At 37.1% G+C, this 26,455-nt stretch overlaps 1 protein-coding gene across 1 annotated transcript in view; it reads right to left on the bottom strand.

The window, feature by feature from the left end:
* The window catches only part of PDE5A (phosphodiesterase 5A), an 87,570-nt gene extending 61,932 nt beyond the window's left edge, over positions 1-25,638 (bottom strand). The window contains exons 1-7 of the mRNA XM_040238374.1: positions 25,513-25,638; positions 22,633-22,704; positions 20,606-20,695; positions 17,727-17,864; positions 15,452-15,519; positions 6,443-6,551; positions 5,325-5,412 (exon numbers count right to left, since the gene is read on the bottom strand). Coding sequence (XP_040094308.1) covers positions 5,325-5,412; positions 6,443-6,551; positions 15,452-15,519; positions 17,727-17,864; positions 20,606-20,695; positions 22,633-22,704; positions 25,513-25,638 — 691 coding nt within the window. The remainder of the gene's footprint in view (positions 1-5,324; positions 5,413-6,442; positions 6,552-15,451; positions 15,520-17,726; positions 17,865-20,605; positions 20,696-22,632; positions 22,705-25,512) is intronic.
* Between the last annotated feature and the right edge of the window lie 817 nt (positions 25,639-26,455).

Here is a 26,455-nt window from a genome sequence, read left to right as displayed (position 1 = left end):
ACCATCCCTTTTCATTTCGTAAATTTCTCTTTTCAATTTCTTTCCTCTGCTTGCTTTCTTCCTATTCATATATTTATTTTGGGGGCAGTGTTGGGAGTGAGATGAACACCTAGCTGAAATAGTTTCATTATTTCCTGATTCAGTTCAGTCGCTCAGTTGTGTCCGACTCTTTGTGACCCCATTTTCCGCAGCACGCCAGGGCTCCCTGCCATCACCAGCTCCGGAGTCTACTCAAACTCATGTCCATCAAGTTGGTGATGCCATCCAACCATCTTATTTATCCTCTGTTGTCCCCTTCTCCTCCCGCCTTCAATCTTTCCCAGCATCAGGGTCTTTTCAAATGAGTCAGCTCTTCGCATCAGGTGGCCAAAGTATTGGAGTTTCAGCTTCAACATCAGTCCTTCCAATGAATATTCAGGACTGATTTCCTTTGGGATGGACTGGTTGGATCTCCTTGCAGTCCAAGGGACTCTCAAGAGTCTTCTCCAACACCACAGTTCAAAAGCACCAATTCTTCGACACTCAGCTTTCTTTACAGTCCAACTCTCACATCCATACATGACTACTGGAAAAACCATAGCTTTGACAAGATGAACCTTTGTTGGCAAAGTAATGTCTCTGCTTTTTAATATGCTGTCTATGTTGGTCATAACTTTCCTTCCAAGGAGTAAGCCTCTTTTAATTTCATGGCTGCAGTCACCATCTGCAGTGATTTTGGAGCCCAGAAAAATAAATTCTGCCATTGTTTCCCCATCTATTTCCCATGAAGTGACGGGACCAGATGCCATGATCTTAGTTTTCTGAATGTTGAGCTTTAAGCTATCTTTTTCACTCTCCTCTTTCATCAAGCAGCTCTTTAGTTTATTATTTCCTGATTAAAATAGAAAAACATTTAAAGCTCTACATCCCCTCTAAGTACATTTTTGACCTTATACCTTGCATTTTTATATTAAATTGAGGTGACCACTAATTTTCTGAAATACTATACTTTCATTTTGACTTTTGATTTCTTCTTTGACATTTGGGAGAATGTTTCCAGTTTCTAAGTGAGCTTTTCCCTTCTAATTTATCCTTTTATTATGCATTTCTAGTTTTAATGCACTTGATCCATGACAGTGGTTTTCAATTCTACTTTCCAGAAATGACTAAGTTTATGTTGTATGTGTGTATTTGTAAATTTCTAATGGATATTTGAAAGGAATTTGTGTTAAATTATGACATATAAAAGTAAATGTATGCCAATTAAATCATTTCATTTTTTATATTAATCAATTCTAATGTTTCCTTTTTTCCTATTTAGCATTTTATGAAAAGTGTATTAAAGACTCTCACTATGACTACCATTTTGTCCACTTCTCTTTATATTTTTAATAGCTTTGACTTTTATATGTCAATGATGTTATTTACCTTATTAGAGGCATTTATGACAATTACACTTCCCTCTGTGAATTTAACTTATTCAATGCAAAGTGATTCTGTACATTATGCTCTTTTATCTTAAAATCTACCCTCTCTGATACTAATATTGTTATCTCTATTCAAATTTTGCCCATTTTGTGTACAGCATCTTCTTACAAACAGTATACACTTCATGTTAATATCTTCTAGAAATTCCTCAGTGTTGGTGGTCCAATAAAGGTAAGCTCTGTTTTCCAGAGCTACTATGAAGTTTCTCTTATTTTTCTGTCTTCAATCAATTCTTGAAACTATAATCCTTATGTTTATTTTCATTCTGTAGATTTTCACTTTTATAATTTAAAGATATAATACCCTAGTTCTTTTTTTCCTCATTTTCTTCCAATTATTACTGTCCCTACAGTCTTATTTTCTGGTGCTTCTTCTCATTAAACACAATTTACAATTCTCTAACTGGGAAAAACTGGATACCTTAAGCAACATAGGCAATATGTACCACGTATGACACTGCACAATGTTATTATGTTTGCATTAGGAAAATCCTAGCAAATATTTTTACAAACAACGGAACAGATTGCCAAATGATATAATATGAAAAATAAAATTAAGTAGAAGTAAAATTTAAATTTATATAATTTTACAGCATTTACTTATGCATTGGAATCATACTGCCACACACAGATGAGCAAAGAATTAGACAGTATGAGTTTAGAAAATACATTCAGTAAGAAATACATCTCTCTCATACTTCACTGTGTCAACATGTGGTGTAACACTATGATTTGTATTACTTTTTCACTAAAAAAAAGAGATATAAATGTAAGTTATCTAAAGTGGAAATGTTCTCAACAACTTTTCTTTTTGGATGGGAATGGAACTGATTTCTTCAAAACATGCCCTGAAACTGACATGGAAAATAGGCATAAGTATTTCTAGTAAATATAAGAAAAAGACAAACTTAATCTAATAAATAGGGGAAATGACTGGTTAAAATAAATGAATGCTTCATGAGGAAAGGAGCCTCTTAATAGTGCTGGAAACAAAGTCTTGGAAACATTCTGGATCAGCCAGACCACTGAGCAAACATTAATGATACAACAGGCCCTGCACTCGTCTAATGTCTACAGTTTCATCTAATTGTCAGTAATGGAAAGAAAGGAAGGAAAGAAAGATTACAAAAAACACATGGGCCCATCTGTCTTTCCACATGTAACTCTGTAGGGATTTTGTATTAGAATTACATAATAGCAAAATCTGGTCTGTGACATATAAGAAAAATTATTACAAGCATGCTATTTTCCATGGTACATCTGTGAATATAAACTTCACTTGAGAATTCAAATTCTCTGTTTTGTTACACTTACAGAACTGTGGGGAACACTGAAAATTTTCCCTATTGGAATTACCTTGAATCCCCACCAGAAATCTCACTAGGGTATTTTTCTTTCTTTTAACTGGTAGGGAATTTTTCCTTCCCCAAAACAACATTTGCTTACTTTTGACTCTTGTTATCAAATAAGAGTGACACAAAATGTATGCAAACAGAAGTCTGATTATTTTAGCTGGTACTGATCATTTCTTGTTCACTTGTCTGAAACGGTGACAGGACCACAGAACGTGGATTCTGAACAGATCTGAAGGGTGTGACTTAGTTGTATAAGTGCCCATAACTGTTTAAAAGGTTAAACGGAGAGTGGAACCATGTGGATATCCTGAGTCCTATTCCTATCCAGGGATCTCTGTGCTTTCCCAAATGACTCTTATTTATCACTTGTGTAAAGTGGTAAAAAAGCCTGATTATAACTTCCTTAGCCATTCCCAATTATTCCAAAGAGATGCTGCTGAGAAAAAGCAGACATGACTTAATGTGGCCAGCTGCCACTCTGCCCTCCTTCTCATCAAAACATATTAGTATTAATAAATGGTGCATCACTTCTGGAATTCATTTCACATTTTCAAAGGTCAAAGGCAGCTTGTTGTAAGCTCTACACTTCTATCAAAAAGCACAACATCTGCCATGTGGTTTGTACCTAACTCCCTAGGATATCAGCTTTTAACTAAACGTTGACTCAGTGTCATACCGTAGGGCACCTCCGTCAATTTTCTTTGGTCTCTGTTGGGGATCTGATCGGTGATACCCTTGGAAGGAGCTAATGTATGAGTTCACTAGCTTCTCCTTTGTTCTCTGAGAACTGAGAGGTGTGCAAGTGATGAACAGCCTTCAGGGAGTCGCCAGGCTGTCTTCCCAGAGGCTGATGAGGCAATTCACCAGTGAGCCCAGCCCCGGAGGCTTGGAAAGCAGATTACCATGCCGAGGACACCTCCTGCTCTTTGGGGTGCAGAACAGTACCTCAACTCACAGACTGACTTATGAAACCAGAATAGTATCAAGAAATGGGTACCAACAAGAAATGGATCTGCCTCAGGAATGCGAGCAGTGCACCTGTAACTCAGCCCATGCCCTCAAGTCCAGATGACTGATCTACGATAAGGAGCAACTGGCAAAGCGAGCCATGCATTCTCTTCACACGAGTTAACGTATCTTGGAAAGTAAATAATCAGAACAAGGGAGGTCAGACTGGTGGGCTGTTTAAAGGTGTAAGTCAGTATATCTGTCTCTAAGCAAGGACGCAGAGCAGGAGAACTGGATCGCTGGGGGGTGCCAGGACCACCTGCTGCACGCACGGCCACCCAAGTGCTGGTCTCAAGCGGTCAGAAGAGCCTGTGCACCAATACAGCCTTCCACACCCATCTCCATGAAAGGGGCCAAGGTTCCCAGACTGCTGGACAGAACTGGAGAGGCAATTTTAGTATTGGTCTCCCCACTCCCCACTTTCATAAACAATACCTCCCTCCCCAACCTTTCTGACTGACACTCTTCTTTAATAAAATTACAGTCAAATCTTGGAACTAACAAGAATTTTTTTTTTTCTGGAAACTGATTTTCAACCTGGAAACTAATCAGATTTTTTAAGGCAAATTTATACAGCTAAGTCTCGCGCTAAGTCTTGTACCATTAGGGTTTTTATTTAAAAGTTTAAACCTTTATTTCAATTTCTAGAGGGAATATTTAACAGTTCAGGCTATTTTTACAGCATCAATCACGCATGTGTTAGTCACTCAGTTGTGTCCGACTCGTTGTAACCCTATGGACTGGAGCCCGCCAGGCTCCTCTGTCCATGGAATTCTCCAGGCAAGAATCCTGGAGTGGGCTGCCATTCCCTTCTCCAGGGGATTTTCTTGACCCAAGGATTGAACCTAGGTCTCCTGCATTGCAGGTGGATTCTTCACTATCTGAACCACCAAGGAAGCCATAATTGGCATATAAATTGCCTTTTCTACTCTTAATATAACCTGCAGTGCCAAGAAACAAATATGTCAGTAATGGGAAACATCATCTCATTTTTCTGAGAATGCCTTCTTCCACCATTCCTGCAGTAGACATGTTTTACTAAACTTTATTATAAGAATGTAAACTCCCTGAGGCAGATTTTGACTTATTCACTGACTTATCCCAGGTGCTGAAAACATGGAGTGTTCAATGCATACAATCTACAATCTAAACCACATATTCAACAAAAGAGAATCAGAAATGAAGACGTGAGGCTCTAAAACCATAGACATTATCAGTTTGATGTCTCTCAGTCTACTAACTTTCAACATGTCACTTTTAAACAAAACCTCTGTTGAAACAGGATTATAATTACAAAAGTAATCATATTTAACAAGATATTTAACAAATGTTTGTTGACATTTATCAAGGTAAAATTATTTCAAAATTCTTTTATCATTCCAGTTTTCATCTTTTTTCTGTATTTTAGTCTTTAAATTTACACTGGAAAGAAGTTTCTGGGAATATATGTTTTTCTTTAATAAGTGCAGAGTGGAGGTCAATGAAAAGGCTTTACCTATCACTTTGTTCTTCTTTCCATTTTTTATAGGTGTACAAAGCAAACTTCTAATGCACTGCTGGTTTATATTTCCCATGTTTTCATTCTAAACAAAGAAACGAAAAGCAAAACAGCTAAATACTATGAACAGATTGTCTGCCCATTAGATGCTATACAAACTATACTGGACATACGAAGTTATTAATATGCTTATCTTTTATTAGCTGGAGATAACATCAGAGTGTAAAAAATGCACAAATTATAATGAAGTTCATATAAATGCAATAAAAAACAATCAGTCTTTACTAAAAATAACAAATATCCTATGTTTAATTTTTTATTTTCCATTTTATTTACCTATATTTCTTTTATTTTCCATGTTAAAGTTTCTTAAGCAGCTTACAGTAGTACTAAGCAAAATATTTACTGAGTTCCAACTATCCCTGTGTAGTAGATGTCTCAAGCAACTTAATAAGAAGGGTAGAAATCAGAATCTTTACACTACCAAGGATTCTACACGTTACAAATGTCTCTTTCTTTAGTTTTACCACTGTTTCTATTGTCTATATTGCTACAGTCTTAAAAAGGTTTCCTAGATATGAAAATAACAAAGTCAAGGCAGCTGCCTCCAACTGCAAAGCTTTTCTTAAGTCAGATGAGAGAAAATACTAGAATCTAAAGTTTTCAATGTCTGAGAAACTGACCCTTGTATGTTTGCTCTCAAGAAAAACAAATAACTCATTTTTTTTTTCACGAGGTGTTCACTGTGGTAGATGACCCGTTACAGACACTCAAGCCATATGGAACTTAATTTTTGAAGACAAACTCAGGAACTCTAGCAATACTATCTAAAGAGTGTCAACTGATATTAAGTAGGTAATAGTAAAACTACCTCAAAGTTAATGATATTTCATGTTTTCAAAACTGACAAAAGTACAGAGAAAAATACCTAAGTATAGCTGACCACCTCTGAACAGATGTTCTTAGCTGTTTTATTTCCCTTCCTCAGATCAGGGCAAACACAGATCACTTCCAAAGAGCCAATTCTGGAGCCAGTCCTTCAGTTAAGAGTAGTACAGAGCAGGTCCGATAGGAAAACAGCCGTCAAGCTCCAAGTCTAAAACCACGTTACTTACTGTCCAGGGAAATCTTTTGTCCTTACTGACATCTGGGATATTAAGTGGTTCCATAGTATTTTTGACATACTGAGCATACATGTAATTGATTCTGTTTGCATCACGTTCCCTGTGGAAAGAACAGAGGTGAGTTCTTTCCATGCAGTGAAAAAACACAGGTAAAACAGCATATAGAAGGTTATAAGAGAAACACAGCAGTCTGAAATTATGGAGCAAAGTGTACAACTTAATTAGAAAATGAAGCTTTAAACATATTTGATGATGCACAACTTTAGTAGTTACTATAATTGAAATTTTTTGAAAAAACAAAGCTCACAATTTTTCAGCTATTGAAAACAAGTTTAAAATGTCATTAAATAATCTTATTAACACTCTTAATGGTCATGTTGATTTTTGTGCCATTTAATGTGAAATCCCTATGAATTTTCCTCTATGACTTACTTTCTCATCAGATTATAGAATGACTAAAGTCAAGTGTCTGTTTTTATTTCCTTATTTGTCTACTCATACCAACAGAATAATCTTTTACACATTTTAGACCAAGGGAAAAATCGAGCAGGTCTAGAATTTTATTAAGTTTTTCTCTCTTCATTTTTCTGCTTTTCGGTACTTTAAGACATGCATTTAAATTAAAAACAATGCTTCTGAACTTACAATATTTTCCCAACTCTTTTTTCAGTTTCTTGCTTAACAGGTAGAACATAAAAGGTTAACCTGATGTCAGAGGGTTTGTAAGTATAATGCCAGTGCCAGAGCTGGGAAAACAGAATAGAATATGTCTTTTCATTAGGAAACTTCCTACACTCACTGGTGATGGGAATAAACTTGACAAAGATGGTCAGATTATGGAAATTTACTCCATAAATTTCTGAAAGGCTGTGCCTACAGTAACTGTAAGATCACTATCTGAAGAAATAGGAAAGCCTAATAGTGGGAAGAACTATACAAAAAATATCTTAATGACCCAGATAACCACGATGGTTATCTAGAGCCTAGAGCCAGACATCCTCAAGTGGGCCTTAGGAAGCATCACTACAAACAAAGCTAGTGAAGGTGATGGAATTCCAGTTGAGCTATTTCAAATCCTGAAAGATGACGCTATTAAAGTGCTGCACTCAATATGCTAGCAAGTTTGAAAAAATCTGCAGCAGCCACAGGACTGGAAAAGGTCAGTTTTCATTCCAATGCCAAAGAAAGGCAATGCCAAAGAATGTTCAAACTACCACACAATTGCACTCATCTCACACGCTAGCAAAGGAATGCTCAAAATTCTCCAAGACAGGCTTCAATAGTACATGAACCATGAACTTTCAGATGTTCAAGCTGGATTTAGAAAAGGCAGAGGAACCAGAGATCAAATTGTCAACATCCGCTGGATCACTGAAAAAGCAAGAGAGTTCCAGAAAAAGCATCTACTTCTGCTTTATTGACTATGTCAAAGCCTTTGACTGTGTAGATCACAACAAACTGTGGAAAAGAGATGCGAATACCAGACCACCTGACCTGCCTCTTGAGAAATCTGTATGCAGGTCAAGAGGCAACAGTTAGAACTGGACATGGAACAACAGACTGGTTCCAAATAGGAAAAGGAGTACCTCAAGGCTGTATATTGCCACCCTGATTATTTAACTTATATTCAGAGTACATCATGAGAAACGCTGGGCTGGAGGAAGCACAAGCTGGAATCAAGATTGCCAGGAAAAATAACAATAACCTCAGACACGCAGATGACACTACCCTTATGGCAGAAAGCGAAGAAGAACTAAAAAGCCTCTTGATGAAAATGAAAGAGGAGAGTGAAAAAGTTGGCTTAAAGCTCAACATTCAGAAAACAAAGATCATGGCATCTGGTCCCATCACTTCATGGGAAACAGATGGGGAAACAGTGGAAACAGTGGCTGACTTTATTTTCTTGGGCTCCAAAATCACTGCAGATGGTGACTGCAGCCATGAAATTAAAAGATGCTTGCTCCTTAGAAGAAAAGCTATGACCAACTTGACAGCATATTAAAAAGCAGAGACATTACTTTGCCAGCAAAGGTCCATCTGGTCAAAGCTATGGTTTTTCCAGTAGTCATGTATGGATGTGAGAGTTGGACTATAAAGAAAGCTGAGTGCCGAAGAATTGATTCTTTTGAACTGTGGTGTTGGAGAAGACTCTTGAGAGTCCCTTGGACTGCAAGGAGATCCAACCAGTCCATCCTAAAGGAAATCAGTCCTGAATATTCATTGGAAGGACTGATGATGAAGCTGAAACTTCAATACTTTGGCCACCTGATGCATCATTTGAAAAGACTCATTTGATGTTGGGAAAGATTGAAGGCAAGAGGAGAAAGGGATGACAGAGGATGAGATGGTTGGATGGTGTCACCAACTCGATGGACATGAGCTTGAGCAGGCTTCGGGAGTTGGTGAAGGACAGGGAAGCCTGGCATGCTGCAGTCCATGGGGTCGCAAAGGGTCAGACACAACTAAGCGACTGAACTGCCCGAACTGAATAGAGGGAAACATTTCAAAATTAAGTGGTGTCTCAGGAAAACTGTCTACTTGCTCTGAGTTCTCAAGTTTCCAATCTTTTCCTATCTCCCATCCTCTCACTCAGCCTGCGCAAACTGCTTCTAGGACGGTGGTCTCAAATGGTGTTCTTGATCATTAGTGATACCACAAAGGCTCCTCAAGTTGAGGCCTCATTCCTGAGATATTTTTGTCTTTCCTTTCTCTGATGTGGCCAGAATACTAGAGTCGGTAGCCATTCTCTTCTCCTGGGTTTGAGAACCGAGATCAAGACCTGGGTTCAATCCCTGGATTGGGAATAGCCCCTGGAGAAGAGAATGGCTACGCATTCCAGTATTCTGGCCTGGAGAATTCCATGGACTCTATAGTCCATGGGGTCGCAATGAGTCAGACACGACTGAGTGACTTTCAGTTCTTTGATGAACCTATACTTTAGATTAAGTGTAATTGGCCACGTCAGGTAATGACTATATATCCAGTACTATATACAACGGAAAAAGAATGAAAGGGAAACGACCATGGTAACAGACGAATAGATGAACTTCAGACTGAACACTTCTGAGCCTAGACTGATAATCTGGGAAGGCATGAAAAATGTTAGACACATTAGACCCAAGATACTCCTGGCTTCTTAATACTTCATACATAATTACCTGGGGAGAATCCCAAGAAAAGGTTATGAGATAAGTGCAGGATTTCGGTTAACAAAACTATTTTAAAACAATAAATATTTCATGGAAAACGGAAGTCTCGGGAAAATAAAAGACGCTACAGTAAAGATAAGAAAAATGAAAAAGCATCTACAAAGAGAAAGGAGTACACTGGAAAGGGTACCTTTGTCCAAATGTCTTTTACAATGATGATGATGACACAGGACTTTTGTTATTATCATGATTTCAACAGAGGGAGCCGATTAGCCCAAATACTTAAGCAATCCAATTTCAGAGTCTACACTCTCATACTCTGTGTCTATCATTTTTTAAAGGAGTACAAATCTTTTTACTATTTTAAAAATAGTACGTGTTCCTGCATTTAGCTATGTTTCCCAATATAATTATAATTAACAAGTAGTATATATATTCCAAGAACATGAGCTTAAAGGATTAATTCCATGTATTTGTCATTATGTGATAAAATATACATTTAAAATTAACATGGGGCTTGCCTGGTAGCTCAGACAGTAATGAATCCACCTGCAATGCGGGAGACCTGGGTTTGATCCCTGGGTCGGGAAGATCCCCTGGAGGAAAGCATGGCAACCCACTCCAGTATTCTTGCCTGGAGAATCCCATGGACAGAGGAGCCTGGCGGGCTACAGTCCATAGGGTTGCAAAGACTCGGACACGACTGAGTTTAGACTAAGCACAGCACAAAATTAACATGAAGTTAACTAATATGGAATTATAGCACTAAAACATCTATTTCTTAAAATTACGAGCTTACAGAAACAGTATAACATCACATTCACTTTTCCTTCTAATTAGGTGGCTCTCTAAATTGAAGCACAGGAAACTCTGAAACCTCCCACCATCTGGAAATGACCTTCACTTCTCAAATTCTACAAACCCCAAGAACTTACTGTGTTAGATCCCATTGATAATACAATTCTAATAATTATGTATAATGTTCACCTTCACTATTCTTTATTTTTATACTTAAAATTTCAAAACTGTTTTCAATAAATTATTTTATCTTTTAAAAGTTAATCAGCTGGTTGGTTAGAAGAGTACTAAGTGAGCCATACTTTCCCACTGACATATAACTGTCTAAAAAGAATGATTTGCTTACCGCTAACATCACCAAACTGCCAGGCATTTCATCTCATGAAAGATGTTGGCATTGACAAAGTGTTTAATAATGAAAACTGGAAAGGCCTAAATTCTATCAATAAGAAATTTCAGAAATGTAATGAAGAATCTGCTGGCCAAGGGTCAGTTTCAGCTAGTCCTTTTACAAAGCTAAAGTTACTATTTTAGTAACTTTAGCACCATTTTAGTTTTCACAAAATGAAGCCTGATATCTAATTTTTATTAAAATAAAAACATACATCACTATGAGGTCTTGTACTGCATCATTAGATTAAAAGCTAACTATTAGCTAATGTAAGGCACTGGTGTTGGATAAATTTTCATTACTGTAAACTCGGTTAATGAATCAGTTAAAATGGTCCATGTAAATTAGTCTCTTTTAAGGTAACCATACTGATATTTATCCTTTATTAAAAAATCTTTACACTAAGACTGTCTTGGAATAATTTTTAAAAGTGGAAAGATATATTTGCTTTTACAGAGAGGGAATGTGATATTCATTAGAAACAAATCAAGTATAGAGTTCAGTTCAGTTCAGTCGCTCAGTCGTGTCCGACTCTTTGCGACCCCATGAATCACAGCGTGCCAGGCCTCCCTGTCCATCACCATCTCCTGGAGTTCACTCAGACTCATGTCCATCGAGTCAGTGATGCCATCCAGCCATCTCATCCTCTGTCGTCCCCTTCTCCTCCTGCCCCCAATCCCTCCCAGCATCAGAGTCTTTTCCAATGAGTCAACTCTTCGCGTGAGGTGGCCAAAGTACTGGAGTTTCAGTTATAGCATCATTCCTTCCAAAGAAATCCCAGGGCTGATCTCCTTCAGAATGGACTGGTTGGATCTCCTTGCAGTCCAAGGGACTCGCAAGAGTCTTCTCCAGCACCACAGTTCAAAAGCATCAATTCTTCGGCACTCAGCCTTCTTCACAGTCCAACTCTCACATCCATACATGACCACAGGAAAAACCATAGCCTTGACGAGACGGACCTTAGTCGGCAAAGTAATGTCTCTGCTTTTGAATATGCTATCTAGGTTGGTCATAACTTTTCTTCCAAGGAGTAAGCGTCTTTTAATTTCATGGCTGCAGTCACCATCTAGTAAGATTTTAGTTTTTTTAATGCATATTCACCAGTAGAGGTCACTATTACACCAAGTCACTGGGCTTGTTCAGCTATCAGAAGAATTAGAGGACTTGTCTGAATTAATAATAAAAAATCCCAACGTGAATACATAAAAGTACACAGAAATATGCTGCCACACAAATACATTTAAAGGTAAATATAGATAATTCCTCATTTTACACATTTTTTTTTTCTTTTTTGTCTGTGCCTCTTAGCTTGCGCAATCTTAGTTCCCCAACCAGAGATGGAACTCAGGCCCCAGCAGTGAAAGCACAGAATCCTAACCACTAGACAGCTAGGAAATTCTCATCATTTTATACATTTAATATGCATATCATCTCATTTTCCTATTCTCCTCTGGATATATATAAATTCATAAATAAACATGTATATATATATATATTTGTCTACATAGTAATCATTATTTATGTAAGCCAAAAGTAAAATAATCAAATATTTAATGTTTAAAAGCTTTCTAAAATGTTCGTTATAAAAAGCAACAAAAATGTATGGTGTCTATTAAAAATAGTATCTATTAATGTTCCTCCTAAGAATAAGACTTCATAACTGACCTAGGCAGCACAGCCCAATACCAGCACTTAAGAAAGATACATACATACTCACTGGGACATGTGCATACTATCACGGATTCAAAAAGGATTCAAAATCCACTAAAGCAATGTTAAATATGCTAGAAAATACACACACAGAAGCTTAGGAAAGAACAGATGTGGAGATGGGAAATAAAGTTCAGTTCATGACTAACAAGGCCAAAAGGGAAATAAAGGTCGGCTATTCTGATATAATTTTATGAAAGAAAAATTCAAGGGTAGCAGAAACATCTCTGGGGTAGAGATTCCATGGTTTATGTACCCTGACTACCCATTCCACAGCCAGGTCAGGAGTTACAGCCTAGGTCAGGGGTACCCCGCAAGTCAAACACATTCCCTATCTGTCTCCATGTTACATCTGCTCCTTTGTGGCTTCCTGAAATACTTTTAATAGAAGAAAAAGTCTTTCATTGTATCATATTGGTAAAATAATACTCTTAATATAATTTTTTGATTTAAATACAATCACTTAACAAAGTAACAACTTTAAACCGCTAGAGTCAACAGTTTCTCCATCCTGCTGGGGAACACAGAAAAGGACAGGAAATGTCCTGAGAGGGAAGAGAAGAAGAAAGGGTATACAGGGCAGAAGACAGCTTCTGCAGACCCCACACTGATCCATGGGGTCAGTCCTAATGAGGAAGGTTGGGACAAAACCAGGTGGCACACTCAAGCATTTTGTTCTTGCAGCTGCAAGCTCAGACAGTTTGGTTTTACATGACCTACAAAGATGATTTTCATTTTTTTTTTTGATTTTCATTTTATTTCCAGCTTTTTATTATAAACATTTTCTTCCAATTTTTTATGGTGAACTTTTGAAATACATAAGAAAGCTGAAAGCAAAATAAATATCCTACTCTTAGATTCAACAATTTTTAATATTTTGCCACATTTGCTATATCTACATATGTGCAAATATATTCATTTACTTATACTAAATTTAGATATATTTACATTATATTTAGATATATTTACTGTTTTGTTTATTTTTGGTTGAACCATATTTTTTGTTGAAAATATCTTTTTCTTAATTGAAGGAAATTTTTTTTTTTAATTGAAGTACAGTTGATTTACTGTCATGTTAGCTTCTGGTGTACAACACAATGTACATATATGTATATATGTTATATATGTATATATACATGTATAACACATATATGTTATGTATACACATACATAACTGAATCTTTTCCCTTTTTCAGATTCTTTCCCGATAGGTTATTACAAAATATTGAGTACAGTTCCCTATGTTATACAGGAGGTCCTTGTTGACTATGTTTTATATTCAGCAGTGTATACAGGCTTAGTCCTAACCTCCTAATTTATCACCCACCCACCCCACTACACCTTACTCGCTCCCCAGCTGGCCCATCTGAACTATTTTAAACTAAGGTGCAGACATCCTAACATTTTATCCTGACATAAACCAGCACGTATCTACTAAAAATAAGAACATTCTTCTACTAACCACTTAGTAATGCCAAAGAAAAGGTAACAATAATTCCACACCAATATCCAGTATCCAGTCCATATGCAGAGTTTCAATTATCCTCACAAATGTCTTTGATAGCTATTTGTTTTTAACTAGGATCCAATCAAGGTTCATGTACTGCATTTGGCTGTTATGTCCAAGGACAGCCCCTCCCTCCATTTTATCCAATGACTGTTGACTTTTTGAAGAGACTAGGCCAGTTATGCCCTGGTGGCTCAGATGGTAAAGCGTCTGCCTACACTGCGGGAGACCCGGGTTTGATCCCTGGGTTGGGAAGATCCTCTGGAGAAGGAAATGGCACCCCACTCCAGTACTCTTGTCTGAAAAATCCCATGGACGGAGGAGCTTGGTGGGCTACAGTCCATGGGGTTGCAAAGAGTCGGACATGACTGAGCGACTTCCCTTCACTTCACTTCAGGCCAGTTATCTTACAGAATGTTCCATAGATTTGCACAGAGGTTGTTTTTAAAGAACTACCACCAAGGGACTCGGTTCCTGAAGATATTACTGTGACATCATTCACCAACATGAAATAATTCTCTGATAGGTCAACTGTAGAGTAAAAACTCTGGAACTTTAATGTCAATAGTAAAGTTAAATAATGTTCTATTTCCACGATCATATGCGGCTTTTAATTATCACTAATAAGGGGTAGTATAAATTGACATGAATTATTTTAGGGAGTGAAATAAGTGAAAGAAATAAATAGTGAAAAATACAAATGGCATTATGCCCAAGAATTCCTGACGCTTGACCCTGGCAGACTTATATTCCTTGGATTATCCGATTGCTTAAGCAAACACCACCAGTAATTTGCTAAGGGTACAAAAATATGAGAAAGAACATTCGTTAGTTTACTCTAAATCCTTTTTAAAGTTCTTCAGAAAGCACATATAAAATTGGACGTCTATAACCTTGATACATATAACCTTGACTTTCTATTTTTTCTGTGTACCAGCCAACAAAAAATGAATACAAACTTTAAAATAACAAAGAACATGAAAAAGAAATGAACTGCAGTAGATTTCTGATTCTCGCCATGTGTACGTGTATCGGTGTGATGGAGACTGCAGGCACCCTTCTGGGGTCAGTTAAATCCCAGGGCTGTTTCCAAATCAGAACAGACTCAGAAGCCTATCAAATTTTCACCGAGGGTCCAAAGTACAAAGAAAAAATATATCTGAAATATATGTCTGTGGGTCTTGAATGAATCAGCTCACAGAAAACACTGTACCCAGGCCTATACTAATTGTGACACCATTCACTGTGAAAGAATTCTCCAACAGGTCAACTGCAGTGGAAAAAGCCTGGAACTATAATGTCAAATAGTAAAGTATTTTTGCAAATGAAGTTACTTGTAGGAGGAAAAAAGCAACTGCAGCTTCTGCGTCTTAAACAGGTCGTGAAATAGCTATGTAATCAGTATCATGTATTTGTGAAAACAACAGAGAGACCGCAGTCCTTACCGTGTTAAAGTATCTGACGATTTTTCTAATTCCTCACACTCCATGTGAAACACACTAGAAAAAGAATCCTGGAAACAGAGCAACAACACATACTGAGAAATATGTTTGAGAATACACTGAAAACTATCTAGACACAGACATACAAGTCTGTGGAACTGAGACCCCACTTCCTGTATTTTTTCACTTTCTCAGACAAAACTGAACCAAGTACTTACTTCATGACACTCTCAAACCTTCTTCCCATTACTAAGAACCATGCTCCTATTGTTTCTGATACTGACCTACAAAAATACTTATTTGAGTACTATTTGTTTTTGCTTTTCTGCCAGCTGTTAATAAACATGTCAGCTTCAAATTTTCTCTGTATTTATTAAAAATCCTCAAGTTGTAGCTTTTATGCAGACATTCACTGCTATTCTTGGGTCTTTTTTTGGGGGGGAAAAAAGACACAATTCAATACTATTTATGAGATTATTAAATTATGAAGATTTTAGCAACAAAGAGACGTACTTTTGAAGTTAAACTGAAAAGCAGCATACACATTTGCACCCATACTATAACTGAATAAAAAATTGGAAGGAAACAAATAAAACAATGATATCAGTTTAATGTGGGAACAGAAGAAATGAGTACATTTTTTTCTTGTTCACATTTAGATTTTTGCTCATGTGTTGAAATGTTTTTTATCAAAAAATAATTACAGTATAAATGAACATCAAGTCACTTAATTGCTACCCCCAACAAATTAAGTTTTTAAAAAGTGAGCAAAACAGATTAATGGGCATACTGCTGAGCTATACTTTAAAGCAACTCTGATACCAGTCAGTTGCTGCCATGATAACTGTTAACTGGTAGAAGGATAAGCTGAATGTTAAATAAAGTGATATTTAAATGGTCTAAAAAAGGAGTGCACTTGTGTGTAACTTTCAAAAATTAAATGACAAAGAGCAGTCACAGAGCAAAAATGAAGAACTGACACACTGCATTAAATTCAGACCTGAACTTCAGAAGGATAGCTACAATCTTATAATTATCTCTATATTAAGGAATTTATAATTGATTGAAAATATTTTAAATAATTTCCATGAGAATACTGATTATCTTACAGCACAGTGAATTCTCATTTGATTTCCTATTAATGAGAGTTATACACACACAAACACAATGATTCAAATAATGCTAGAGCACACAGTCCTGTCTTCCTATCTAATAAAATAATTAAAAATTTAAAATATAAGTATTAAAAATCTTTTTATAAATCAAATATATTTTATAAATAAAATATATTTGATTTATAAAAAATAATAAAATTTTTCAATAAAATAATAGAAAAAACTATTATTTTTCTCCCCCCATGCATGCATGCTAAGTCACTTCAGTCATGTCTCTTTGCAGTCCTATGGACTGTAGCCCATTTCTCCACCCACCCCCCAAAATCAATTCAAATATCCTATACAGATTGTAATGGACTTTATGCAAGTAAAAATCCCTATTTTCTTTCCTAACCCACCAATGAAGAGCATGTTCTCTGGGTCTAAAGGAAAAAGAAAACAAACAACTACATCAAAAAGAAATATACCAAAAGCAGTGATTCATCAGTTAAGAAGGAAAAGTAACTGCATAATAGAAAATGGCCTTAGGCTAAAGGTGCTGATGCTAACAGCAAAGTCAGCTGGCCTGTAAGTAACCAGCGCTCTATGAGAACACTCCCTCTTTCCACACAGATCTTACTTCTTTACATGCAAATCAACGGCTTGAAATCTACAGCTTAGAATAATTAAGCAACTTTCCCTGGTGGGTGAAGAATTTGGGACTAACAGGTACCTTTAACAGCACTGCCTCCATTGGGCCGTGCCTTATAATTTCCACACAATCCTGTTCCACTCAGAATAAACAAGCAGAACAGGTCTACCTGCTTACAGCAAGAGGGCACCACTATTTCTGGGCAAAAAAGGCCTGCACGCTGTAATGACAAAGCATTGTTCCATCAGGGTAGTGCAGGGTAGTGCAGCCTTGATGGAAGCAGCACACTGAGATTCCCATGGTGACTGCTCAGCAGAGGGTCAACAAGGTGAGGGTGCACCGGGCATCCTCCAACCTCACCTCTACCCCTTTTCAACCAAACAACTCATTCTTTAATCAGCTTTAGATAAACAACCATGTTCAGTTGGACGTGAGAGAGAGTTCTGAGGCCAAGATGAGGTTTAAAAGCAATGCTTTAAGGACCGTAAGCTTCTGTCTTTCTAAAAATAAAAAAGTCATACTCTGTACTCACGGAGCAATCTTCATCCACTATGAAAATGGTGCATTTCTGCACCTGCATGAAAGAGATAATAGTGGCAGCTATTTTCTTTAGAATTACTTCTAATGATTGTTGTTCTTCAAAAATTAAGCTAGCAAGGTCAAGCAGCACCTAGACAAAAAAATTAAGAGTTCTGATTTAGTAATTATTAAAGCAATACAATGACTTATATGGGTTCTAAGTGGTTTACATATAATCTAACAAATTACAACCAAGTTTAAAAAGAAAACTTCCCTATTGATTGTTAGTACAATTAGTATAGTGGTTACGATCAGACTCTGAAGTCAGAGCCAAGAGTTTTTAATTCTGGTTTCTCCTCCTGTGGGCTTTGTGATCTAGTTTCTTGAAAATGAGAATAACAGTACCAAAATTATGGGGCTGTTGTGAAGACTAAATAAGTTAACATTGAACAGTGTCTAATACGTAAAACACACTATTGTTTTTGTTGATCCAAACTTCTGAGATCAACATTTACCAACACTGCCAACATTTTCACAAAATAAATGTTTTCCTAAATAAACAAAATTTTCAGAGTTCCTTTCATGTTTTTCCTGATAATTTCTCTTTCCTTTAACTCCAGAGAATTTCATCTAGTCTCATAGGAGTATCTGTGCATGGAGGGGAGAGAAAGGGTTATTATTTAAGATTTACTGAAAGCAATACTATGCCAGGGAAGGTCTGAAAGATGAGCAGGAATTATTCAGTTAGCAATAATTATTGAAGTTAGAATAGTTATTGAAGAATAGTTGCTGAAGTTAGGAAGGAAAATATCACAGTCAAAAAGAACTGCATTGAGAGAAAGTGGCATATTGTATGTTTTGATCAAACTTTTTTAAGAATAGAGAGTGTAAAGGGGAAAACTAAGCAGATGATATTGCAGAGGTAAACAGAGAGAGAATCCCAAAAGCCCTGTCTGTCTTTTGAAGCAGTTTGGACTGTGATGGATTGCGGTAGAGAAGGGACAAGATCACCTCATTTTCATAAAATGAAGACTGGATTAATGAGTGGTGAGACTGGAGCAGGGAGATGTTAGGAAGATGCTGCAGTTGAAAGCCATGGAAAGTCCACTGTCTTATTAACACAAGTTCTAAAAAGAGACATTAAAGGGCGGGGGGATGAATTATCAAAGAAATAATGAAAAAGAAATACATAAAATCTAAGGGCTTACATCTCCAGACTGAAAGGAATGACCAGGTACAAGCATGATGAATGAAAACAAGAATCATATTGTGAAATTCAGTTACAAGAGCAACGACAAAGAAACAATCCCAAAAGCTTATAGATAAAAAAGAACTCCAGGAATCAGAACAATATCAATGCTGGCAGAAGACAAAGCATAATCTTTAAATTCTGAGAAACATTTTTTCAATGCAGAATTTTATACCCAGCCAAACTGGCAGGATGGTATAATAAATATTTTTATACATGTAAGGCGCTCACATCACAATACCTGTTGCAAGTAGTTAATTAAGAATGTGCTACAGCAGAACAAGGGAGTAAAGTGAGAAAGGAGGAGCTCTGGGATCCAGTGGATAACTAATGGAGTCTTCCTAAGAAAGCAGTGAGGTAGGGTTCTACCATGAACCCTGCACAGCAGGCACGAGGAGAAATAGGTTTGGTTGAAAAGAAAAAGAAAGAGAACCTCAATCTGGAGATTCTACATGAAAAAGAACTCCAGAGAATGCCTAAATAATGGAGAGTTTGTGGGGGGAAGGTAATAACATGAGGCTACACCAGTGCAAACAGTTCAAGGAAAAAGGAATAAATTTCAGAATCAACAGGAAAAACTAAGTTATATAACAAAGGTAATATGAGCAATATTTATATCACAATACTTATAAATATTTTATTTTAAATTGCAACTTTGGAATTAATCCAGACAAAGCTTTAGAAAAGTTAATCATGGTAGTAAAACAATACAGTTCTTCCTCAATTTACGATGGAGTCACATCTTGATAAATCCATTGTAAGTTAAAAATACTGCAAGTCAAAAATCTGTTTAATATACCCAACCACCTGAACATCACAACTTAGCCTAGCCTACCTTAAACATGCTCAGAACACTTACATTCGCCCACAGCTGAGCATAATCATCTAACACAAAGCCTATTTTATAATAAAGTATTGAATATCTAATGAATTTACGGAATACTGTACTAAAAGTGAAAACTGGAATGGCTGTGTGGGAAACAGAATGGTTGGAAGTTGCTTACCCTCGTGATGGTGTGGCTGCGAGGAGCTTTGGCTACTGCCGCCGCCCAGAGTCATGAGCATGTGTCACTATCCCAGGAAGACCAATATTCAAAATATGAAATATGGTTTCCACTGAATGTGAATAGCTTTTGCACCATCACAAAGTTGAAAATGTATGTCTAAATAACCAGTGTAAATTGAAGACCATCTGTGTACATGTTATCAGTGTGGGCAACATAAAAGAAAAAGTCCAGATAAGAAAAGCAGAGGTAAGGAGTAGTAATTGGGAAGGAGAGATGAGGGATGTTAAGATCCTTATCTTATAAAGCAAAAATCAAGAGATGACATCTCTAAGTGATAAAATAAGAACTAAATCCTTAATATTACAAGTGCAATTCATTCAATAACTTAAAACAGTGACATCAAAATACTGGTACCAGGATGACAAAGGGTGGTATAAAGTTAAAAGTAAATCTTTATCTGTTAACAGTGATAAAGCAATAGCTCACAGAAAAATACAAAATGGAAAAAATATCTATTAGAACAAATAGTAGAAACAGTTAAAATATTTAGAAACTGAATCTGTGATATATATATATATAAATTTAACCATTTTCTTAAAAAGAATTTCTATACTCTCTCTTTATAATCAGACTTGCCTGATTTCTCTTGTTCTCCAGCAGTGAAGTCTCATAGAGTTGAGCATTATGAAGAACAATTCCACAAAATGCCAAGTAAGCAGCAAAGTCCTAGAAAACAGACAACAGCCAAGTAAGAACTGTCAATAAACCTGTCTTGTTATATTGCTGGAAACACGAACAGCATCCAAAAATATTTATAGTTCAAATAAACATTAAAAAACCAACAGCATCAAATAAACAGAGTAGATGTTTATTCTGCATAAAATTAGAAACTGATGCAAAGCAAGTGTTAGCTAAATGATACAATCAGTAGGTGACAAGTGTTAATAAAGTTGCCTAACATCATAAATGGAGAAGGCAATGGCATCCCACTCCAGTGCTCTTGTCTGGAAAATCCCATGGACGGAGGAGCCTGGAAGGCTGCAGTCCATGGGGTTGCTGAGGGTCAGACACAACTGAGCGACTTAACTTTCACTTTTCACTTTCATGTATTGGAGAAGGAAATGGCAACCCACTCCAGTGTTCTTGCCTGGAGAATCCCAGGAACGGGGCGGGGGGCCTGGTGGGTTGCCATCTATGGGGTCGCACAGAGTCGGACACAACTGAAGTGACTTAGCAGCAGCAGCAGCAGTAGCAACATCATAAAATAGTTATAAAATAAGCAAGGATAAAGAGAGGAGACAGATCTCTTTATAGGATTTGATAGTGAAATTCACTTTATGCAAAAGTTGGTGTAGTCTCCAAATGATATTAAGACTTGGATTTAAGCTAAGACTATAAAAATAGTACGTACCTTATTACTGGGGCAAACTGAAAGCTCACATACTTGATAGGAGAATACTGGCAACAGCAGTCCCATACTAAATTGCAAATATTAAATATATTCTTTTAAACACGGGCCTATCACCCTCACAATACTATACCAAGGTGATGTGTTCACAGTTACACTAATTATTGATTAAAAGAAGTGGCATATTTTATTCACAATCATGAATTTATTCTGCCAAGAGATGATACAGACTAAGAATGACAATCTTTCAAGAGGGGTTTACCTGAATGGATTATAGACGAATAATGGAATAAACAGCCAATCTAGGACCATGTTTCCCACCAAATATTCTCAGATGTCATTAACAGAATAGGAGACTAGATGACTACTACACATTTAAAAAGGTACTTGCTATGCTCCCAAGCAATTAAGACATGGGGACCAACACCAGTGCCAATACAGCCTACAGCAGGAGACAAAAATAACTCTCTTATTGGAATGTCTTCCAAAAGTTCCTACTAATTTTCAGTGGAGGGACAGAAACAGCAGTGGGCTTAAAGAGGAAGAATTCAGAGGGCTCCATGATATACATATAATTACATATCCAGGAAGAGAAATAATAAAGCCTACTGACAGAATGAAGTTATACACAGGTTTAAGCGCTTCCATCCTTAAACGGAAAACACGTTGATGTGGTGCAAGGAAACTATCCCTTCAGAGCTGGACGAGAAAGGTGATAAACTAATGCTGAATGCCGCTCTTTCTGAAGCTAAATTCACATCATCCAGCCTGAATTCACACCTTGGCGCCCCATCGTCTGTGTGCAAAGCTTATAAAATATTCTGAAATTTGCTTCACCAGGAGGCAATTCCAATTTTTAGCGGTCCTGGAGTGCTGAACTTGGAGCAGTGCTTTAGGGTTTTTTTTTTTTAAACTTAACGTTGAATTTCTTTATAGCAGTGATGAAAAGTAAACGGGAGAGTTAAAATATCACGTCACTCTCTGGATAGCCCCAGCATGCACAGGGCCCTGAGGCAGGCTTGAGGGCGTGGCGAGGCAGGGGTCAGGCTGGGGGCGCAGGTTCTGTTGACTGAAGACCACAGGTCAGTAGTGATTTAGCCAGAGGAAAGAGACCCCTCTGAACATTTCAGATCCTTTCAAACCATACTGCTTTTGTGATCAACAGTTTTGACAACTGCTTATTCCAAAGGTCTATACACTCTAAAGAGAAAGCATCTTCCTAAATTGAGATCATACCAGGCACAAGTTTTGGTACCTTTTCATCTTTTTCAGTGAATGTCCCACCATTTCCTGATTTCTTGTTGATAGCCTGGGCAACGCCAACAACCTAGTATAAGAAGAGAACATTGATAATTTCATTGACAGAAATTATTGGTATAAATTCACCAAAGCATATTTACAGAAGAATTTCTACATGTGCTTTAAAATAACAATAAGCTATAAAATTAAAACAATAGCTACAAAGTTAAAACAAATCCCTCAGCATTTAAACTAGTTCCTTAGCATTTTGTAATATTTTTTTTCCTCATAAGTGTTCAAATGTTTCTAATTTCTTGAGTCCCAGACTATATTTTATTTTGGAATTCCATGCTGCTCTGTGAAAGAAATTTATTAGCAATCACTTTTATTGTGAATAATTTTCATGGCTTTTTGATAAAAAATAAACACAATTTATATTACATTGCAATAAAATATATGACAAAATGAACATTTTACATTGGTTTTAACTATAATATTTCAAATGGGCTAAATGTTATTTTATTGCAAATGAAACACGACAAACGGCCCAGTCACAGAATTTAAAATACAGGAGAACCAATTAGGGTAAAAATAATTCCTCATGTAGGAATGTTGTCTAACTTCTTTGGAAATTTCTGAACTTGAAAATTATCTTACCATCAACAGACTTATTTAGGGGGAAAGAAGTTTTATTGAAAAATCAAACAAGAAATTAACAGACTGAGCCTGATTTCAAATCAGAAGGTGTTTGAAAGATAACTACATCTTAAGAAGACTGAGCTAAACTCTGGAAATGTGCCTTACATTTCCACAAAACACTTACCAAGACTCCTAAGAACCTTCTCATCTTTCTGCTTAAAGTATATTTTACTTACCCATTTAGTTCCAACTTAGTTTCCATATTACCTCAGTTTTATAAAGACCTTCAACTTACTTTTGCTTCCTCTTTATTACTAAAAGTTCCACTCTTTCCTTCTTTCTGCAATTTAATTAGTGGAAAAAGCTATTATTCTCTAAATGATTATATCTGAGGAATAAAGTCCTTAGTTTTGTGTGGACAGTTCATCCTTTTTTCTTAGCTCACCCTAGTCCCTTAGCTTTAAGAAATGGAAACAAAATTCCTCTCTCACACAGTAGAGCAAGGAAGATATTCTTGTCTGATGCGGTTTTCTGTTCTTCTCAACACATTTCTTCCCCACCCCATGACAGTGTACAAGGATGTTGACTTTTAAAAAGCAGAATCATTCAATTATCCCGTACCTATTTTACACTCGTCAGTTCTTGGCTAACAGACTTCTCAAGGCTCCAATCTCGATGACTAAATGCTTACAAAAGCTTTCGTCTAAGGTCAAAACATCAGGATTGCAGCCAGACACATTCACTTAAATACAACTGATGGGAGCCTCTTTAAAGTCTGGGGTGGAGCCGATTATACAGAGTGAAGTAAGCCAGAAAGAAAAACACCAATACAGTATACTAACATATATATATGGAATTTAGAAAGATGGCAATGATGACCCTGTATGCAGGACAGCAAAAAAGACACAGATGTGTATAGCGGACTTTTGGACTCAGAGGGAGAGGATGAGATGGTTTGGGAGAATGGCATTGAAACATGTATAATATCATGTAAGAATCGAATCGCCAGTCTATGTCTGATGCAGGATACGACACGCTTGGGGCTGGTACACGGGGATGACCCAGAGATATGTTGTGGGGAGGGGGGTGGGAGGGGGGTTCATGTTTGGGAACGCATGTACACCCGTGGTGGATTCATGTCAATGTATGGCAAAACCAATACAGAATTGTAAAGTAAAATAAAAAATAAATTAATTAATTTAAAAAAATAATAAAAAAATAAAGAGATAAAAAAAAAAAGTCTGGGGTCTAATATATAGTGCTACCAGTAAAACTGGATGACTTTAAAACCAATACGATATTGTAAAGTAATTAACCTCCAATTAAAATAAATAAACTTATATTTTAAAAATTGCTTTTGGTGAAATTTTATCCTCCACTTGTTTGCAGAATAGGGATGGGGTAGGGGGGGTGTTCTGCATTTGTTCTGTCTAGCAAACTGACCAGAAATCTTGTTCACAGGCTTTAAAACCTACCATGTACACCATAAGTACCAGCTCTTTCCTGTATTTAATTTTGTTTCCTTAGCATTACAACAAGATATTAATCATTAGGCCACTTTATGGAATAAGGACTTCCAGTGATGAATTTTCCATCCTTTGTGGTAACGAATTATTTCTCTTACTAATAATTTTATAGATTTAGATGGAGAGGTTAATTTAAGGGATGATAAGTTAAATATAATTAATATATTCTTTCAAAAAAACAGGCAAGTTCTTTCAAGAGACTATTAGACCAGGAAAATATAATACTCACATGTGCCTCAATACCTAGATGAATGATATTTTTAAAACAGCACTGATAAAGACAACAGATAAAAACCTGAGCAAAGGTGCAGTGTTTGTCCAAGGTGACATTAAGACAGTAAAACACCAAAAGACTGATTCTCCAAATTTCATAGAGCCCAGCAAAACATGTACCCCATGTCCTCCTCGTGTTAATAAAAAGTCTTTCCTTTTTCTACCATCTATTGCTCCTTTCAACAAATCAGTTAATTTTCTTCAAGACAAGGTTTTTAAAGTCAGTTTACAAGGACAGCTTTTATTCAAAGTATTTGTCAGACCTCATATCTGAGAGGCGAAGCCCCTAAACATGTTAGCTTCCATATCAGAAACCCAATCGCTTCTGCTTACCCGCTGGCTACCTGCAGGGCCCTCAAACACCAATGCTGTATGCTATTTTGTAAAGCATCAAGAAGCTTCTCGGTTTTCTATTTCACTGGCACTTTTCACAGCATAAATGCACATCACGTCCTCACAGGGTCAAGTGTTCTTTCAGGAATGCAAAGGGCAAGACTTGATTCTGGCTGGGTGACAATGAGGACTGTGACAGCTGGTCGCTGCAGGGACAAGTGATCATTGCCACAGCGAACAACTTCCTCCATCAGCAGCTGCCCTGCCCTTCACTGAGGCCATGCATCCGTTTCTACGCTTCTCCCTGTTCCTCGTTCCAGGGGATGCTCAGCATGGAGGCTAAAAGGCAGAGAGAGAAGGAAAAGGCTCTACAATCTTAGCTGTCTCTCTCTCCCACCAGCAGAATGTCTCTATCATTATGACGCGATTCCAGACCATGTACAACCTGAGCTGAAAACCTAACTTCACCAAGAAAACAGGAACTTAATGCAGACAGAAGACAGTGGAGGGTTCTCCCTAGTGCTCTTCCTCAAGCTTTCCCAACTCAGTCATTCATTCAGCAACAAATATTTCATTCAACAGATAATCAATAAGCACTGTGAATGTCCCAGTCACTATTTTAGACAATGAAGAGGGCACAGTAGTGGACAAGACAGACACAGCTCTGGTCTTCACGGAGCTGACGTTCTAGTCAGGCTGTTACCCTCTGAAGGGAATCCTACTCCCGTGCCCTTGCCCACACTCTTATACAGACAAAATGAAACTGACAGGTTGACCTGACCACTCCAGGCTTTTTCACCTCTCTTCCAAATCCTAGGCAATCGGCAAATGATGGCCATGTTCCATGTGGTAGGCAAGATGAAGACCTACAAGGATGTCCCATCCTACTCCCTGCAACCTACGACTATGTGACCTCAAATGACAAAAGGGATTTGGCAGATATGACTAAGTTATATATCTGGAGACTATCCTGAATAATCTGGGTGATCCTAATGTAATCAGAGGGCTTCCCCAAAGGCGCAGTGGTAAAGAAACCACCTGCCAAAGCAGGAGACTCAGGTTCCATCC

The sequence above is a fragment of the Oryx dammah genome, unplaced genomic scaffold, assembly GCF_014754425.2.
Source record: "Oryx dammah isolate SB20612 unplaced genomic scaffold, SCBI_Odam_1.1 HiC_scaffold_3, whole genome shotgun sequence".
Taxonomy (NCBI): domain Eukaryota; kingdom Metazoa; phylum Chordata; class Mammalia; order Artiodactyla; family Bovidae; genus Oryx; species Oryx dammah.
The sequence above is the reverse complement of the archived record's forward strand: the minus strand, read 5'-3'. Positions and strand labels throughout refer to the sequence as shown.